Source organism: Mytilus californianus, unplaced genomic scaffold (genome assembly GCF_021869535.1).
Source record: "Mytilus californianus isolate M0D057914Y unplaced genomic scaffold, xbMytCali1.0.p SCAF_9, whole genome shotgun sequence".
NCBI lineage: Eukaryota > Metazoa > Mollusca > Bivalvia > Mytilida > Mytilidae > Mytilus > Mytilus californianus.
In genome coordinates, this window is record NW_026262745.1 from 85,760,191 (window position 1) to 85,781,636 (window position 21,446).

At 29.5% G+C, this 21,446-nt stretch overlaps 1 protein-coding gene across 2 annotated transcripts in view; it reads left to right on the top strand.

Moving 5' to 3' along the window:
- The window catches only part of LOC127716435 (integrin-linked protein kinase-like), a 30,138-nt gene extending 12,687 nt beyond the window's left edge, over window positions 1-17,451 (top strand). Inside the window, exons 6-13 of one of the 2 annotated variants that reach the window (XM_052222625.1) lie at window positions 1,947-2,032; window positions 3,532-3,641; window positions 5,958-6,079; window positions 6,582-6,703; window positions 8,078-8,152; window positions 10,946-11,045; window positions 12,128-12,258; window positions 17,264-17,451. In XM_052222625.1, coding sequence (XP_052078585.1) covers window positions 1,947-2,032; window positions 3,532-3,641; window positions 5,958-6,079; window positions 6,582-6,703; window positions 8,078-8,152; window positions 10,946-11,045; window positions 12,128-12,258; window positions 17,264-17,413 — 896 coding nt within the window. In that variant the 3' untranslated portion in view covers window positions 17,414-17,451. The remainder of the gene's footprint in view (window positions 1-1,946; window positions 2,033-3,531; window positions 3,642-5,957; window positions 6,080-6,581; window positions 6,704-8,077; window positions 8,153-10,945; window positions 11,046-12,127; window positions 12,259-17,263) is intronic. The other variant, XM_052222626.1, reaches the window with a different exon arrangement.
- The last annotated feature ends 3,995 nt before the right edge of the window (window positions 17,452-21,446 follow it).

Below are 21,446 nucleotides of genomic sequence, written 5' to 3' on the forward strand. Positions count from 1 at the left end.
TATGAGGATAAACATAATATTTCTTTTCATGAAATCACTATTTCAAAAATTCTGGTGTAACAGTCCTTTGAAATAATATCAGTATGATCATTAATATCTGTTGACATCCAAGATAGATATTTAGGTCTTTATGCACTCACATTTATGCAGTATGCCCAAATGACTAAAAACTATTGCATATATTTAGTTTTCCAATATTGTCCTTTAATTTTATTCAAACATTTTTTTGTCCAAACCACAATTCAAGATGGCTGTCATTATTAAAAACTGAGCTGAAACTATAGGCTTGTGAAATGTTGTATGATTTATAATTAATTGCATGATTTCAAAATGTACAAAATTGGAATCAATAGATTTTCATGATAACTACATGTATAAGAAGGAGATTGCCAAAGAGGAAACCCAATATAAGACCAATTGATGTAGATGTAGGCAACTATTGGTCACTGTTCAGCCTTTAACAATGAGCAAAAGCCATATCATATAGTTGACTTTATAAGTTTCTGAGATGACAAAATGTAAAACAATATACTGTGGATTCATTATTATTCGTTGGATACCAATTTTCGTGGATTTCGTGGGTACAGGTTAACCACGAATTTAAATGTTCAACAAATTACAAATTTTCTAAAAGAATGAATGTAGACTTTGCCAAAACCACGAAATTAAATATCAACGAAAATGCAAGTTTATCTCAATCCACGAAAATTGGTACCCACGAAAATAAATGAATCCACATCAGGTGAGAAAATCAACTACCTTAGTTGTACCTGTATTGGTAACACAGAGGTTTCTGGGTTCCATGAGCCTCTAGGAATGTGAATTAGATACTTCATTAAAATCCCTAAAAGTTACTTTTTAACAAACTACTAATATTCTGATTCTTGATGAACCAGTCCTTTTTTTACACACTATTAAAATTAATCTCTTATAAATAAGACCACACTGGGTATCCCGATCTGAAATCCGCAGAGTGATCTGAATCATGAGGAGCAATTACAGGAGACTGCAACATGGTGGGTAAGTAAATCTGGATCTGATTCCCATGGAGCATAATCCTCTGTTGGAATAGGATCCTGATTTTACTTACGAATTGCACTAAACAAAGTGTAATTGCTACTTTGGATTCAGATCCCTCCGCTGATTTCGAAATTGGGATCCCCAGTGTGAAAACAGCCTGGAAGAAAATTCTGTGAACTAACCTACACTGAGGATGTCTGTCTAAATCCACCTTTTTCTTGATCACAAATTTGACCAGACGAGTATTTGATCACTTCAGATAATTCTACAATGTTAACTAATTTGTCACATAAAAAACAACAATATGCACTCTTTTGATCAACTTTTGTTCTTACAATAAACATGATAAGACTCATAAGAGTAGTCTGAACATTTTCATACAACTAAGATTTGAAAGGATGAGCTATGATAACAAGGATAAGTACCATTATGTAGGGTTTGAAATTTCAAAAAAAATAAAATTCTTTATACCTTTTAAAATAATATTTATAATGTCATACTGACATCACAAATGACATTTGTGCACTAAAGTTTCCAATTCATTAATTAAAACATATTTATTAATCAATAAAATCTACATAATTCTGAAAGGATTGGAGAATTTAATTATTTTTGAAAATTCAGAGTTCAAATAAAGGTCATTATTATACATCCTAATTTATGGTATTGTGTTTCTCATAAAAAAATTCAAAATGATAAGAATTATTTACAGATATGAATTTTTATTAGATTGGCTTTTTTTTTTATATCAATGTAGTTTGAATATAATAGGACAAATCAGATATATGTTGTTTTTCGTTAAATGCTAAAAAAGAAAAGAATTAGGGGTAAAATTTGAAAAAGTTGTTATTGTCAATTATTTAAAAAAAAATTATTGTTGGGAAAGTGTTGATTTTATGTCAAAACTAATTTATTTTTGTTTACAGGAGATGCTCTTCTTTCAAGACATACTGGTATAGATATCAAACAGCTAAACCTCAGTAATCAGGTAGCAGTCACTCATTCAGGGGAGGTAAGCATTTATTTAGATGTTACCTATCATTTGTATTATGTATTGTGTACATTGTATGGCAATACTTAAGTGACAATAGTAATGTAGTCTGTGCAAGATTGTTATTGTATATTAGAAACTATTAAGAAAGGAACTGTCCAATTCCATCATGCAAAGTTAACTAAGCTGAATTTGCTATCCTTTTTGGTCATAAATTTTCTCACTTGTTGAAATATTTTTACGGTACAGTCTTTGCTTTGAAATGTTTTAGTTTAAGTGTTCCTGATGAAGGTAAACCCAGACCAGTGATGTGGCTGTCCCAAATAAATAATGTGTTAATTTTCATTCTCTACAATTTGTTTGTTGTTTGATATATCTGTTTTGTTGCATTAAATATTATTTATTGGTAATATTCAGAGCTAAATCTTTTAGAACAGTAAAAAAAGGAAGAGATATATTTTAGAATCAACAAATCCATAAGGATCTACAGAAGCAGTCTCAACTGTCTAAGACCAATTTTATTGAAGTAGTTTGGAAGTTCAGTTAAATTACAAAATTTATAAACATATAATTTATCAAACTGTCTGTAGTGGAAAAACATTATCTACAGGGCAAATGATATTGTCAGACACTGGCAGCCCATCAGAATTGGCGTCTACATAATGGTAGTTATAAGATCAAAACACTTTTACATTTTATAAAATTTATTGCCATCAAAAACCAATAATCTGTTATCATGGTCATAGTTTCTTTTTAGTCCCCTACTGACGAAGTCGAAGGGGACTTTAGGTTTGCACTCTGTCTGTCTGTCTGTCTGTCTGTCTGTCTGTCTGTCTGTCTGTCTGTCTGTCTGTCTGTCTGTCTGTCTGTCTGTCTGTCTGTATGTATGTATGTACGGCAAGTAAGTTTTCCTCACTTTTTTTCTTCTTGCTTAAAGATATTGATCTGATATTTGGTATATAGTTTTATCATGACAAGTTACAGATCAAGTTAGGATTTTGTTCCGATCTGATGATTTTGTCCAGAGTTATGGTCCTTGGACTTAGAAAATTCACTCAAATAATCAGTTTTCAGCTTTTTTTTTCGTCATGCTTGAAGATATTGATTCGATAAGTGGTATATAGTTTTATCACAACAAGTTACAGATCAATTTCGAATTTTGTTCTGGTCTGATGATTTTGTGCAGAGTTATGGTCCTTGGACTTGAACATTCACTCAAATAATCAGTTTTCAAAAAAAATTTTCGTCATGCTTAAAGATATTGACTTAATATTTGTTATATAGTTTACACCAGGACAAGTTATAGATCATGGTAGCATTTTGTTCCAGTACAATGAAATTTTAAACGGTAGGGGACTATGTACTCTCATAATGCTTGTTATCTTATCAAATCTTGTAAAGTTTTGATTGTCTTACTGTTACTGTAGCTGTTTCTGAGTTATCATTAGTTTGAAAGAATCAAAGATTTAAACTACTAAAGAATTTATTTACATATTAACATTTTAATGTTTATTTTACAGATGTACAGAGGACAATGGGAAGAAAATGACATCGTAGCGAAAATACTCAGTATTAGAGAATGTACTCTTAGAATGTCCAGAGATTTCCAGGAGGAAATTCCTAGACTTAGGTAGACAAATTATATGATTGTATCAACTAAAAAGTTTGTAAAAAAAAAGATAATTTTTTGTTATCAACAAATAAGATTTTTTTAATTTTTTTTTATAATTTTTTTTTTTTTTTAGGGGGGGAGGAGGAGGATGGGTAAATAGGAATCAGTCTGTCTGTCCATCTGTCCTTGTCAGTGCCACTACTCCATAATGGATAGAATGATCTTACAGTTGTAGAACACTACTAGATGTGCACATATAAATATAATGATCACGGTCCAACATATTACAAATTTCCTATAGGTGTGATACCACCAAATCATAGTACATCACATCTGGTTGCATAAGAAAAAGGGTTGAAAAAAATATTTCCTTGAATTTGACAGTTGTAGGAAATTAATCCTATATTTCATTGCAGTAAAAAAATTTTGAGTCATATACATATATCTTGGGTGTTTCAAAGCACCATTATTTTTTTATTTGGTGTTTCTATAGAATATTTTGGAAACTTGAGGTTACATGGTTACTAAAGCTTGTATACAGGAAAATAAACAGCTGCGCCATGAGCGCATGATACGCCCGTCGTCTTGTGTGTGAATTTTTATGCAATAAGCATAAATAGTTTCTGACATACGGCGTGACATGCGAAAACCCCCTTTTTTTTTTTACAAAAAAAACAATACCTCTAAAATAAAATTTTGAATCAAAACCAAAAAGTATACAGATCTTTAGATTAATATAACTAAGAAGTGTGTAAAATTTTAAGCAATAATCATAAATCGTTTTTGAGATACGGCGCGACATGTGAAAAACCCCCCTTTTAAAAAAAAAAAATCAATATCTCAAAAATAAAATTTTGAATCAAAACCAAAAAGTATACAGATCTTTAGATTAATATAACTAAGAAGTGTGTAAAATTTTAAGCAATAATCATAAATCGTTTTTGAGATACGGCGCGACATGTGAAAAACCCCTCCCCCTTTTTTTACAAAATACTCAATAACTCAAAAATAAAATTTTGAATCATCACCAAAAAGTATACAGATCTTAAGGTTAATATAACTAAGAAGTGTGTAAAGTTTTAAGCAATAATCATAAACTGTTTTTGAGATACGGCGCGACATGTGAAAAACCCCTCCCCCTTTTTTAACAAAATACTCAATATCTCTAAAATAAAATTTTGAATCATCACCAAAAAGTATACAGATCTTAAGATTAATATAACTAAGAAGTGTGTAAAGTTTTAAGCAATAATCGTAAATTGTTTTTGAGATACGGCTCGACATGTGAAAAAACACACACCTGTTTTAGTTACTAAGTCCCAAAACTCAAAAAGTTTTAATCTTATTTTCACCAAAAAGTATACAGATCGTTTGACCATCATAAGAAACAACTATGTTAAGTTTCATGAAATTTGGATAAGTCATTCTCAAGTTACGGTGCGACATGTTTACGCCGGACAGACAGACGGACAGACGGACAGACAGACGGACGGACGCCGGACATTTGTATACCATAATAAGTCCCGTCAAAAATTTGACGGGCGTATAAAAAGGGGTGAAAATTTGATTGGTTAACTTCCAGTGATGGTTATTTTCTTATATTCAATGAAATGTTATGTGAAATTTTGTCTATAGTACTGGACAGGATAAAACTTTACTCATGCCAAGTATTTCAAAGATAAATTCTGCACAATTTTTTGAAAAGTGCAAATTTAACAAAGACTAATAGGGGAAAAACAATGGTGGTATTACAAGATATTGATTTGATATTTGGTGTATTGTTTTATCATGACAAGTTACAGATCAAGTTCGAATTTTGTTCCGGTCTGATGATTTTGTGCAGAGTTATGGTCCTTGGACTTAGAAAATTCACTCAAATAATCAGTTTTCCACACTTTTTTCTTTGTGCTTGAAGATATTGATTTGATATTTGGTGTATTGTTTTATCATGACAAGTTACAGATTGAGTTCGAATTTTGTTCCAGTCTAATGATTTTGTGCAGAGTTATGGTCCTTGGACTTAGAAAATTCACTTTAATATTCAGTTTTCCACACTTTTTTTCTTCATGCTTCAAGATATTGACTTGATGTTTGTTATATAGTTTACACCATGACAAGTTATGGATCAACTTAGCATTTTGTTCCAATACACTGAATTTTTAACTGGTAGTGGACTATGTATTGCCATGCAATACTCTCAGAATTCTTGTTTGATTTTAGGGTAGCAATATTTGTTATCCAAAGAATTTTAATCCACTGAATAAATTTTTGACTAAAAAGATTGTTGTAGTCGTTATATACATATTGCCATTTAATAATTTTTATTTTTTACAGAATCTTCAACCACCCAAATGTTCTCCCTGTATTAGCTTGCTGTAACCAACCACCAGATCTTGTAGTCGTCAGTCAGTTTATGCCTTATGGCTCATTGTTCAATGTATTACACGGAGAAACAGGTTAGAAAATTATAGCAAAAGGTATTATAAAGTAACATAATGTTCCCAATAGAATGAAGTTAAAAGTTACCATGCAATATTTTAAATTTGTCAAAATAACTTTAATATTATGATCATTTTTATCAATTGGTAACAATAAAAAGAAGAAAAAATGTACAGAAATATTTGTTAATTACAAAACAAAGATGATTTGACAAAAGTGAAATCTCTTTCAAGATGGTTCTCTGTATTACCTGTTTGATATGAAAACTATTGTGTATTATTATAAAATAATCCCAAAATTACCAACAAATAAATTATAGAACAGTTAACAAAAGAATAACTGAAAAAAAATGTTTGACAAGTTTGTTTCTATATTTACAAAAGCTAATAAATAATTAAAGATTGACACAAAATACCGGCAAACTTGTATTTTGTCCACTAAGTACAAACTCAAAAGAGTTAAGCTGTGAACATTTTTATTGAAAATTTGTCCTTATAATTCTAATTTTTGTTTGACTAGGTATAGTAGTAGATCAGAATCAAGCCTTGAGATTTGCTATAGACATTGCTAGAGGGATGGAGTTCTTACACACACTAGAACCAATGATTCCTGACCTTGTTATAACCAGCAAACATATCATGGTAAACTATTTTCATCTTTGAAACTTATAAATATTTTGAAATTTTACAATTTTTTTATGTTGCAGGAATGTTGATAAAGGTTTATAGTTGTGTATTGTATTTTGGGAAACTGACAAAAATATAAAATAGATAAAAAGAGTAATAAAAAAAATTTGTAATACCTTTGTTGTAACTGAGAACTGTAAATTAAGAAATGTTTGCATTTTCTTTAGCAAAGCTGCACCTGGATAGTTCCGCCAAAAAAAAAAAAAACATCATTTTAAATTTTGATAGCATCATTTGTTTGCTACATTTCTTGAAATTGCAGTATTTTATCTCACATTTTTGTCCATTTTTCCACAATAACCATGAACAATACACACAAATTTTCTGAATTTATAGTATTTCAATTTTAAGTTATCTAAAGAATAATATTTTGTAATTTTGGTTCACAAGTTTTTTGTAATTTAAATTTTTTATTCAAATATAAGAAATGACAGAATTTTCTAAGATCATTGGTTTATTTAAAAAGGAGCATAAAAAGTTGCTTTGTATAAATGGATTTTGGAGAATTTAGAATATTGATGTGAGATTTTATTTCAAATATAGGTGTTTGTGAAATGAGATATACTTATGTAATTTATGCTACTGAAGTGGTGATTGTCAAATGGCAGTTGTGATAACGTTTCCAATGAAATCAAAATGGAAGTGTTTATACATGGACCTGCTTGCTCCAACCAGATTCAACCAATGAAAGGAGTAGGTTCACGAAGGGTTCAAATTGGCCCTACGATTTTGATTTTTTTTTAAACAGGCCTTAATACTACAAATTTGACAAAGAAATAGTTATGATAATACAATTAATACAAAATAACTTCATTTTGGCACATCACATTTAAATGATGACTTAATGACTCCTTAAGAATGCATTATTTGTGTTGTAACGTCATTTTTGGACAAATTTTCAATAATTCTGAACAGTTTTTAGCATAATTCACTTTGGCCGCCAGCCGTGATCCAGAAAGTGTTGGTGTTTAGGCATTCAATATCATCATTACAAACTTTTGGTTAAAGAACATTTTGGATCCTAGGTTGCGGATAAGGATTTTCTCAAGCTTTTAGATCCGAAAATGCACAAAATCATCGTATTTTGACAATTTATCCAAAATGTGCTAATTTTGAAGACTAAAATGCACTCTTCTGAAGATATTTGTTTAATCTAGTAGTGAGACTTTTATAATAGATCCATTTTAGAATCAAGTTATGGCCATTTTGAAAGTTTATATTATAAAGTTGAAATTCAAGGCCATATTTGACCTAAAGTGAACCTTGTCCTTTGAGCATAGCACAATGTGAAACAAAGATAGGAATACATGTAAAATGCATTCATTGTAGATTGATGAGGATTTGGCTAAGATAAATATTGACGATCCTAAATACTACAGGAAAACTGATGGAGTCGTAAATGGGGTAAAGGAATGCCTCCCATTGTTAGAGAGTGAATAAAACCTAATTACTAACAACTTTTTTCTTTTTGAAATTAGGTAGATTTCGTAGGATTCAGTGTAGAAAATGCAGTATTAGATTTTTTTCGAGAATACAGAATAGTTTAATATCTATGCATTTATTATTAAATTAATAACAATTGTTCATTTGAATAGGAGTATGCCTATAAATAATTATTTTTGTTAATTTGATAATATTTACCTTTGTTTACAAATTTTGATTGTCTAGTTTTTGGTCCTTTTGTCTTTTCCAAGAGAAAAAATAAGTTTCTCTCCATTGGAATAAAATTAACAACAAAAAAATCCAAAAACAGGATATTGAACAAAGGGGAGTAATTCAGATGATTCTAGAAAAATAATTTACCAAACAGATAATTCCATATTCAAAACCATGCATTTAGGGTTAAAATGTACTTACAGCGCATATGACAATATTAAAAGAATACTTATTAAGTTGTTGTGTTTGATATGAGTTCTAGATTATTGATATATTTTGTTGGTTATCTGATGTTAGATTAGAACTTTGACCTTTGATTTGTTTATTAAATCATTTTAAGTTTTTATGCATGTCCTGTTTTATTAATGTTTTAGTTTATTTTGTATCTGAACTATGATGTGTAAAGTGAACACTGCTCACACTTCTTGCATTAAACATTCTTTTCCTCTGAAGACGTCCTTTTGTACAGAACATGTTCTCTAATTTGTATCTTGATGTTTCAGTGTGAATTTGTACTTAAATTTTGCAATATTTACATGTATGATGGAAAGATTTTAAAAAAAGTTTCAAGATAGTTGCATCTATATGACCTGGGAACAGTATATCTAACGGGAAATGAATCTGATACGCTTTTCAGTATAAAATTGATAAAATCTCGGACTCCCCGAGACTTCCCGAGATTTACGGATTTTGGTAGCGTCTGACTGAAAAACTATCAGAACTGCTCAACAAATAAACCACATAACTCTAATTGTAAATAAATACAAGTTTTATCATTTAGTAGATATATTTTGTCATATAAAATTACCAAAATAAGTTTGATTTATTTGATGTGAAGTGTTTTATAATAGTTTGGGAATTTTTAAATCATCGCGGCAATGGCCGCCATTTTTTTATTACCTTGTTTGCATTCTGCACAATTCTGTGATGAAATGCTTGCGATTTTAACAAATTTGAAGTGACAGAATACAAGTTTGATACACTAGCATCACTATAAAACTAGTTTGAATGACATTTTATTGATAATATCAGAAATTATTAGGAAAATAGCGAGTCCGTTTTTAACACATGTCCGTTTCTGTATCGTATCTTTATTAACTATGGCACGACGATAAAATCGACTACAATCAGGTAGTGTCAAGTCCCGTCAATATATATGTTCCTGATATGACAAAATGCATATATTTATTGCATTAATTTACATTATTGTAGTTTTTTTAATGAGGTAAAAATTTTGTATCAAATCAATTCAAATCTAAATTTAAAATCTAAAGAGAGGTTTTTGCGATATTCAAATCGAAGTCCAAATTTAACAGAAATGATAATAAAAATAATTTTATTGTTCCCATGGTGACAAGATATGAGATATTTATTATTGTTGCTACTAAATATAAAATAATTATTTCACTAGTATACACAATGTACAGGAAAGTATATAATTATGATGCCCATCCCTCATTATACTCTTTTCAAATGCTGTGGATTTATTTAATTTATGGTTACCAATTTTCAATCTATCTGATGGGTACCAGTTTACATAGTATTTCATGGAAACCAGTTTACATAGTTTCTCATGGGTACCAGTTTTCAAAGTTTTAGAAAAAGTAACTATTTAGTTAAACATAATTTCATTTTATATTTTTAAATCAAAGAATAAAAAAAAATGTATGCCTAACATGGTTAACAATTTTAAACTACTATCAAGCAATCAAATTGTTCTCCATGAATATTAATTAATCTACAGTACTTGTGGTTGCCGTTGACTGTTTTCATTGGTAATAAGGAATACCTTTATAATATATCTGCACCTGTATATACTGAAATATACTTCATTTAAAAACTGATCATGTTTTGATAACAAAAAGTACAAAAGGGACATTTTATTTCCCCTGAAAATGCTGATTTTAAAAGACTGCTTATTCATGTTGTAGAGTTATCTTCAAATTTGGCAGACAACACAATGTTCTCAGATCAATTGTCCATTGTGGATTGATAAAGTCTCACAAATAAAAGATTGTTATGTATTGTATATGATGAGTCAATTTCTAAACTCAAATTTGTATAAAAGTTTTTAAAAAATGGTGTAGAATCGATGATTTGTTGAAAAAAATAAATTGTATTCTTTGAAAACTTAAGGAATGAAAACCTATTTTCAAATTGTCATATTTGCTTTGATCTAATATTGATTCAATGATAAAGTGATGCATTCTGACATGTATATGTTTACCATCAAATTCATAAACAGACACAAATAAGACAAATGTAAAACATCCATACAATATATAAAACCATAACAACAGCAATTAAAAACAAATTATATAAGAATTCGCTCAAGTGAAAGTGGCAACCAGGTTTTGTTAATTCTTGTACATAACCAACTGAATTTAACCAATGATTACTGTGTTTATTCAATGGTTTACAGTAAATTCAGATCATGACCATGTAGAATGAGATTTATCCTGGAAAGCTATATGTAAAAGAATGGTATGTATAGAATGGTTTGCAATTAATGTAATTATTTCTTTTATTGTTTGTTTACAGATTGATGAAGATTTATCTGCCAGAATCAATATGGCCGACTATAAATTTTCCTTCCACGAGAAAGGCAAATTATTCTCTCCAGCTTGGATGGCTCCAGAAGGTAAAGAATAATTTAAAAAGGGAAAATTCTGTTAAAATTGCACCATGTACATACACATCTTTGTGAAATTTGTTAATTTTCCAATTGTGAACATTTTATTTTTATGAAGCAAGATGCAAGCATCACCTATAAATGGAATACTGGTATATATCTCCCAGTTCATTTGTTTCATACAAAAATTTCTTGATAGGGAGAGGGTTTCTGCTTTCAAGGAAGCCATTAAAATAATATAAGTTCCAATCTAATCTCCAAAAGTTTATATGTATACCATCTTTATTTGATCGACCATAATGAAATATCTGTGTCACATATGATTAGGAATATCTTCCTTTTGTAGAAATCGCAATCTCATCCTCTTTGTATCATGAATTAAATTCAGTTACAATTAATTGACCAATTAGCAGTAATTGGGGCAAGAATAATTTTGTTAAGAAAAGACATACCAAGAGAGTCACCTTTGTAGATTAAATTTTTACATTTTAACAGCGTGCAAATAATATGAAACTTTTCCTCTATGAAAACTTTTATTTAGTTTTCATATTTTAACCTGAATCACTCATAGTTGATGGTTTCATTAACTGATGTTGTTGTTTTGTAATAAAAAATATATGTGTTGGTTGGAAGCTCTGGTTTATTATAAAGGGTTGTTTTGGAATTACCTTGTCTTGTTGAATTTCTGTCCATTGGTTGTTCCTTCAAATATTTTAGTCACACTTTTTTTCAGAAACCACTCACCAGAATGACTTCATATTTGGTCAGCAACTCGAACAGTTTTGGAAATGTCAATTTTTTCACTTGTGGGACTTTTAGACACATGCTTCCTGTTTTCCCATACTTTGAATTACAAGTGGGGTACACTCAGAACTACAACGATTCTTGTTATCTTGTTTTATAAAGAGATTGTATACTTAATTATTAATTAGGTTTAAAGTTTCTAATTGTAGAGCAATATCAATTGTAAAATTCGTTGATTGCCAATCAATTCACATTAAAATGTTAAATGCTTGTTAGCAAGGTTTAAAAAAAGTAATAATGTTGAGTTTTGTTGTTCTAGCTCTTATACATAAATTATTCTGTTGTAGCACTTACACGTAAACCATCAGAAATAAATCAGAGAGCAGCTGATATGTGGTGTTTTGCAGTGTTGCTATGGGAACTAGAGACAAGAGAAGTTCCACATGCAGATCTGACACCTATGGAATGTGGAATGAAGGTTCATAAATACAATATTATACATGTATTAACTTTTAAGGAAAAATATTAAAAAAGAGGGGGGACTGAAAGACACTTTATACAATATTCATAAGATATTATTGAAAAAAGTTATTCCAAACTGTCACACCCATACACATAACATGGCTGAACATATTAAACAAATATTGCGAAATTGATGCAAGGAAACAAAAATACCTATGTTATGTAGAGTTATTTCCCTTTACATTGATGATTTTTAAATTACCCAAGTGTTTTTGTCGAGCCTTCGACTTTAGTCGAAAAAGCGAGACATAGCGATCCTACATTCCATCGGCGTCGTCGTCGTCGTTGGCGGCGGCAGCCACAAATATTCACTCTGTGGTTAAAGTTTTTGAAATTTTAATTACTTTCTTAAACTATCCTGGATTTCTACCAAACTTGGACAAAAGCTTGTTTATGATGGTCCGAGTACACAGTTATCGTCCTTTGATTTTCGTTGTCCACGAATAAAGTCCCTAGTGTGGACAGTGTGTTGCTTGCCAATTTTTTTAGTACCCCTTCCAAATGTATTCCTTCATGTTTTATGCCTCAAATAGCAAGTAGGGGGATGAAATTACACTGTAAACAAATTTGGGTCATGAATTGTAAAGTAAAGTAGTGATTTGGTCCAGCTGAAAAAGGTTAAAAATTAGCACTTCGGAAGCTGTCAAAAGATTTCAAGACCCCCTTAACATAGAATTGTCCATATTTTGAGTTAGAGCCGATGAAGTTTTCTATAATTTTGATATGATTTGTCCCAAAAGTAGTACAACACACTGTAAAAATATTATTGAGAAAGCGCAGGTGGGATTTTTTTTATTTTCATTTATTGTCTAAAAGAAATGCACTACGAAATAACTGTGTACTCGGACCTGATCATAAGATAGTATCCAGAAGTAAATTTAGTAAAAATAAAATTCCATTTTTTCCGTATTTTACTTATAAATGGACTTAGTTTTTCTGCTGAGAAATATTACATTCACTTTGTGGTTAAAGTTTTTAAAATTTTAATAACTTTCTTAAACTATCCTGGATTTCTACCAAACTTGGACAGAAGCTTGTTTATGATCATAAGATAGTATCCAGAAGTAAATTTTGTAAAAAAAAAAATCCATTTTTTCCTTATTTTACTTTTAAATGGACTTAGATTTTCTGCCAGGAAACAACACATTCACTCTGTGGTTAAAGTTTTTAAAAATTTAATAACTTTCTTATACTATTTTGGACAGAAGCTTGTTTATGATCAAAAGCTAGTATCTAGAAGGAAATTTTGTAAAAAAATAAATCCATTTTTTCCGTATTTTACTATTAAATGGACTTAGACTTTCTGCCAGGAAACAACACATTCACTCTGTGGTTAAAGTTTTTAAAATTTTAATAACTTTCTTATACTATTTTGGATTTGTACCAAACTTGGACAGAAGCTTGTTTATGATCAAATGCTAGTATCTAGAAGGAAATTTTGTTTTCTTCCAGTTAACATTACATTCAGTCTGCAGTTAAAGTTTTTAAACATTTATTAGATTCATAAACTATCCAGGATTTTAACAAACTTGGACAGAAGCTTCTTACAATCAAAAGATAGTATCAAGAGGAATATTTTTATTGATTTACTTCCTCATTTTTGTTGAGCCTGCGATTAACAGAAAAAGTAGGCGACACACTGGGTTCCGCTGAACCCTTACAAATTTTTTTTTCATATATTTATCTCAAATGATTATTTAATATAATTTAGAATTAAAATGCTTTGAACATATATCTTTTAAATTCAACCATAAGCAGTTATCAAGCATTTTGGAAATTTTGCTAAATTTGTGTCAGTTGGTTACCTATGATTTGTAGATGTGCTATTTTGTAAGGTACATATAAACAAGAGGTTACATTTAAAGTACAGATATGATTCCCAGTTTATAACGGACACGTCAGTTACTATAGTATATTAAAAATATTTATAATGGTTAAACTGTCTGTGTTTTTGATTCTCCACAATTAAGTACCTACACCTTATTTTTACTTATTTTTAGCCTGTATTTTAGGTATTCGTATTGTCATCTGAAAAAAATCATGCTGATTATAAGGTCTACAGTTTTCTCTGCTTTCAAAATTTTTCTGTTTGAACCCGTCCTGGTTTTCTTACTACAACCAGAAACTACATGTAACATATACTATTGGAATTGTTATTAGATTCGACCCAGAACTTGTTAATTATTGGTAATATTAACTATGTGGAAAGCAAAAGGGCCTGGAATGATGTAATTTTTAATCAACACCATTGTCCTATATTAGTTATATATAAAGTTGAATTCTTTGATCCGTTGTTTTTACGTCATGCCAGCTAACAAATTGGACCTCATTATTTTAGTAGTATAGATAGGAAAGCAGTGGAAATATATTGACAGTCAGATTTCTCAGTTGATAAAAATGCAAAATGTTTGTTAAAAATTCCCCCCAAAAAATATAATTATGGTGTTGTAGAGAACTACTATTTAAGTTATCCCTGTGAAACATTTTTTTGGGGGGATTGGGGGTTGGGGGTTGGGGGGGGTGGGGGTGAAAACACTATCATTTACTACCATGTCAGATGACCTATGGAAATAGGATGTTGGGACCATAAGTCTTGTTAAAGATGAATACATGCCACATAGGTCAATGTTAATAAAAACCTGTGTCAGAGTTAGCCATTATTATATCTTCTACTTATGAAGAGAGTGTTTGTTGTTCTTGATTTTGTTTGTTTGTCTGTTATCAGTGTTCAGAACAATGACTGGATTTCAATGATGCTGTAAGAAAAAAATTCAGTTCTTTATGGCATTGTTATTAAGAATGGTGTAGGTGATAAAAAATATAAGATAATGTTGCTTTATTGATGGGGAAACAAAACCTTTTCTATATCATATCAATAAAATATTAAAACTAGATTAGATGTGGTATGATTGCCTGTGAGACAACTATCCACCAAAGTCCAAATGACATGCATGTAAGCAACTATAGGTCACTATATGGCCTTCAACAGTAAGCAAAAACAGGCTGTTCATTTTTTCATTAAAATTGTTTCACTTTTTGTGACGTCAGGACCTTTAAACACCATATAGATATTTACCCTAAGTGTCCTGACGTGACAAAAAGTGAAACAATTCAAATGAAAAATGGACGACCTGTTTTTTAATGAAACAATAAATAAAAACAAAACTGAAAATAATATGACAGACAGCTACCAAAGACAACCATTCAATTACAGACTCCTAACTTGAGACAGGCACATAAAGTATGTGACGGTGTTAAAAATGTATGTGAGTGCTTTATTTGAATGTCTGTTTCCATGTTTATCTTAATTATGCAATAGTTTAACGGAAAACTTTTTTAAATGATTACCAGCAGTCAAGGGTCTAAATTAAATAAGCTATTAGAGAAAAATAACATACATGTCGTTATTGTGGGCTAAAATATAAAAAAAACTGTGATATCATATGTATGTTACATGTTTCAAAGAGGCAATATACATCCTTTACTTTGTTAAATTGTATACAAGTTCTACTGGTATTATTATTGTCTTTATGTATACTAAACTTTAGAAAGATATAACAGTTTATAATTTGCCAATCATGTATAGTACACCTATGTTATTACAGAAAATATATGCCTGTAATAACTAAAGAATGTTATTACAGCTTTTCTACATCTCTTCAAAGCCATTTCTCAGACATATATCACAATGTATTTTAATTTCTTTGTAAGAAATAATGATCAGAGCATGTAATGAGGTTCTGAGCAAGCTTCCCAGTAATTCCCAAGTGTCTCATTTTATAAGTTACATGCCTGTAATAACTAAGCCATGTTATTACAGCTTAGTGTATCCCTTAAAAGCCTTGTCTCATTGATTTACCATGGTTGATCAAAAATGTATTAATTGAATTGGAAAATTAATTATCAAGGTTATGCATTAAGTTTCTGCGCAAAGTTTCAAGAAATCCCAAGAGCCCACTAAAAATAAAAATATATTTTGATACATTAACTAATAACAAACATATGTTACTACAGATTAAGAAATAAAGAGCAGACAGCTCATGAAAGTATCTGCAATAACACATGTATGTTATTTTTCTCTAATAACTTATTTAAGTTAGACCCTTGAGTGACTGACCAGTTACTTCAGTATTTAATCAATTTCTACTGAATAAATACATACTTAGAAATTCAGAAATTATTGCATGCGTTTATTATTGAGATTATTGAAGAATGGACAAATATGCAAGATTAATTATTGCGATTTCCGGAAAGCTGCAAACAGATATATGTATCAGATATCAAAATGCTAGTTCTATTATTGTGATACTCAACCAGTCGCATTATTTGCATTAATAAAATGCTCACAAAATAATTTCTGAATTTACAATATATGATTTAGGAATCTTCTATCTATTTCTGTTGCAATCTTCAACATTGTCTGATGTGTCTGTGTCAGACTTTGGTACTGTAACTCCTTGAAAACCAAGATTGCACAGATTTTTCTACAGGACATGAAGTTGTGCACCTGCTATTTCAAATGACATGATTGATTGTTTGGGGGTTTCCCATGTCGTCACATTTCTGTGTACTGTATATTCATTATTATTCGTTGGATACCAATTTTGGTGGGTTTCGTGGGTACAGGTGAACCACGAATTCAAATGTTCAAAGAATTACAAATTTTCTATAGGCTTTGTATGCAGAGATTGGCAAAACCACGAAATCATATATCCACAAAAATGCAAGTTTTCCTCAATCCACGAAAATTGATACCCACGAAAATAAATGAATCCACAGTGTATAATTTTGGATGGTAGGCGTCATACCTCTTCCTTATTAGATTCATGTCACATTTTTGTTCTCTCAAAAAGGCATCTTAAACAACTCAGTTCATACAACATGCATGAAAATCAGAAAAAATCTAAGAATAAAAATTCTATTTGGCACCTGATAATTACAAATAATAATTTTTATTTTAGATTGCAATGGAAGGCTTACGTTTGACAATACCTCCAGGAATCTCATCACACATGTCACGTCTGGTTAAAATCTGTATGAACGAAGAACCAGGCAAAAGACCAAAGTTTGACATGATTATTCCCATTCTGGAAAAACTCAAGCAGAAATAATAATCTAAAGAAAATGGCTGAAAATAGTAGCTATTGTGAAAGTTACCAGTTGTAATGAATATCAAGCTTCAATAATTCAATTAAGTTTTATTCCCAATGAAAGGCATATTTAGTTAATGGAATAAACTAAACATGTATTCAGAGTACACAACCACAAATTCAAAACCTATATGTACCATTCACAAGTAGACCAACTTTGAACTTAAACATTCATTTTGATTTTAATGAACCAATCATATTTTGTCTTTAAGTTAATTTTCAGACATTTTCTATGCAGTAAATTTAGTTCCATTCAGACACTTTGTTTTGAATTTGTCCTGTTTATTTTTTTATTGTTAAGTGGCTTCATTTACCTGTAATAGAAAATAAACACGGTATTGCTTGAAAGCTTGATAGACTGCAAGTGAAATATTTTAATATTCTGCATTCATTGCATTGAAAATACATGAAAATTACATTTGAATAATAACAAAGCTTAAATTTTTATGTCAAGATGTTTAAGATTATATTGTGTTCAAAATTGGCTTTCAGACATTGACAAATGCATCTTATTTCTGCAAAACACGAAAAACTTGAAAAATGGAATAAAGTACTTTCACTATAAACATCTGTAGTTTGATGATCTCAGATATAATTAGTTGGTATATTTTAAATCAGACTAAAAATAATGGATGTCTATAAAATAGATTTGATTAAAATTGTATGAAATGACATGAAAGAGTGTCTATAAAATAAATGATATTAAATTTTATGATATGACGGTAATCATTTTTTACATTATTTATTTAATAATAACTATGGATATGTTTTCCATTAATATTTGATTATTTACATATGGCCAGATTTCCTATATTCTATGAAGCAGGAATAATTTTTGCATTTAAAAATCACATACCATATAATGGTATTAAACATGAAAACGTATGAAACACTTCATGTGTACATTTGTTTTCTTAAAATTTTTTTTTTTTCAAAGCTTACATAAGATTGTTTTTATCTATTTAACACTTTATTGATAAAGTGGTTTAATTTTAAATATAGAATAACATTATTTGCAATTAATTAATAAATTTGATTGTACAAAGCCATTGGTTATCTTTTTGAATTTTGATCAAAATTGAAGTTTAGTAATATACATGTAATTCAGATGTTATTAACATACTAGCCTGATAATTGATTCAGTTTGTTAAATTAGCTGAGCTGCTATTTCAGTTTTATAATCATGTTTTATTTTGCACTGACAGAATTTAACACAAGTAGAAAATCTGTCTTTAAGGTACTATCTAAAATTATATAAACTGACAAAGAAAGAAACGTGTCATAATACTTGTGTGGAAATACAATTTATGTGTTTATGTTATAGTTTCTGTTGAATGGTCAAGACAACAGCCTAGAACTGTCTAAAATATGAAAAAATGTCCATTCAACAACTCAATTTTCCTTTGGTGAAACATTAATTTTTTTCTAAAGTGAAAATGTTTGACATATTAGCATCTTATTTTTTTTTAAATAGTGCAAACATCAGGCTGTGCTGCAACCTCTACCGACAGCACTTTCAAGCACTTTGATAAAGTTGTTGAATTTAAACATGTCATGTTTGAGGGTTTCCTAGACTAAAGTGAGTGCCATAAAAGAGTCTATTGAAAATCCAGGGAATAATATACTGGTGCTTAATTTTTTATGTAAAATATATGAATATAGTATACGATTTATATTTATGTATGTGTATGTATTGTATAAGTGATGTTACTGTACTAGTATTGGTTTACTTATGTAAGTATATAGGCAATCCATGTCCAATTAGATTTATTGTTTTTAAATTTTCTAATATTAATTTTTGGCCAAGAATTTTGAAAAAAGAGCTTAATACCAAAATATCTTTTTCAAAAAATTACAACCCTGCTGTATAGTTTGAAAATTAAAAATCAATTACTACTTATTTGTCTTGAGCAAAAAAGTATGATAAATATATTTGAAATCTATTTAAATAAGGTTATGTCCATATTTTCAAGCAAAACAGAAAGCTATTCAACGCTGATTTTTACCTTTTAAAAATTGTTAGAAAAAAAATATGTTTTTTATGTCCTTCAGAGTAAATAGATTCAATGGTTTAAAAGTAAGTAAGTTTCTATGTTTGTTCTCTTTATAATCAGATAATATTACTACCAGTATATGTTATTTTTTTTGTTATTTCTAAAAGAAATCTTTATATACATGTATATTACAATACAAATTAATGGTATCTGGTTAAATTCACATTGATAGAAAAATCTTCCCATTAATGAATTACAGTAACCAAAATTGAATACATCTTTATACACAAATATATTGCATTATTGAAAATAATAATAACTTATGTAAGGGAAAAAAATCTTAATTTTATTTGTATTATGAATCATTGAATTCAATGTCCAACTTGAAGTAAAAAGGTAGTATTTATAGAAGGAAATGTTCAATGTCAAAGGGAGATTACTTATATTAACCATAAACATTATCTCTCTTTTGTAGAGCCTTCCAGGGTTATTAATTTCACTGCCATAAATTTTGTTAACCGTAACTTATTTCTTGTTCAGTGTCTTTTTCATTATTTTACATATGTCTTCCATTTGCATTTTGCACTTTTTAAAACTTTACTATTGTTGAACTATTAGATTTCTTTATTTCTGAGTTATTTTTCTTCTACTTAAATTACATATACATTATTTTCAAACATGTGTATAACAGCTGTTTATAATTTCACAATTTTGAATATCTTATTTTATTTGTATTGATTTGGGGTTTTAAATGAAAATGTGGCCACAATGTATGGCAAGCTCTGAATCCTGTTGAGTTCTAAAAAAAGTGTTGTAAATAAATTCAAAAGATGACCTAATATTTGATTTAAGGATGTTCGCTACTCTGTTTCAAAATAACAAGCTTTTTAAAATTTAAAAGACTGTTATAAATTGATAGTAAATAAATAATGGAGCTAAAAAAGCAGAAAAAAATTAAGGGTCTGTGACCTTGTTTTCGAGACATAAGCCCTTGAAAAATTGGCGGGAAATGATTCTCTCTAGATTTTTCATACATTTAACATTTGCACCTTTTTTCATTCAAAATCAATGAAAAAAATAACAAGGATTTTATAACATTTTCAAATATGGCTTTTTAAACTATGGTAATAAAATTATGAAAAGAAAAGTAGGGGTTAGCGGGCAAAATATTTATAGCCACAACATGGATAAAACCAGAGGATTCTGAATATCTGACAAAAATTCAAAAACAAGAAAAGCGAGCATCCTTAATAATGAAAGTGCCTCTTAAATGTGATATTGTTATCATTGAAATGGAAACTGTTTCTATCTGAATGGTAATGTTTATTTTACATATACTGCTATCTTACTATGCAACTGTTACTTCATATTGTTTGCAACAAGCAGCATTAGCCAGAAATAATATGACCTTTTCTTGTATTTATTGTACTGAATTTTATTCTACCAGTCTGTAAATTTCTTGATTTATTTGAATTGTCTTAACTGGTATTTAAAATTTCTTGATCAACACTAGACTGTGATTAATAATTATCTGAAATATGCTGTAACAAATTGTGAACATTACCTAACCAAGTTTGAAGAATATGATGCAAAGTCTGGAGCTAAACCAACATAGTCTGAGCCGTGACATATACATGATTGTGATTGGTTAAGTTAAGACTTTATGTAAATTTCAGACTCAATCCAGTAGATTTCATATTAGACTTAGTACAATACACTACAATTCAGTACACTCTACTCCAATTTTAATTGACTAGGATTGTTAGTTTTCCTACCGAAGGTCGTGGTTCTCTCCTCGCACTCAGGCTTCCTCCACCAATAAAAACTGACTGCCACAAAATAGCACAATAGTGTTGAAAATGTTGTTAAACACCAATCAATCAATCAATACAATTCAGTACAGTTTCGACTCTGTTTAAGACAGATTAAGTAAATTCAGATTTATGCAGTTTGGTCAATTATAATTCAGTACATTTTAATACAAAAATGGATCATTCAGA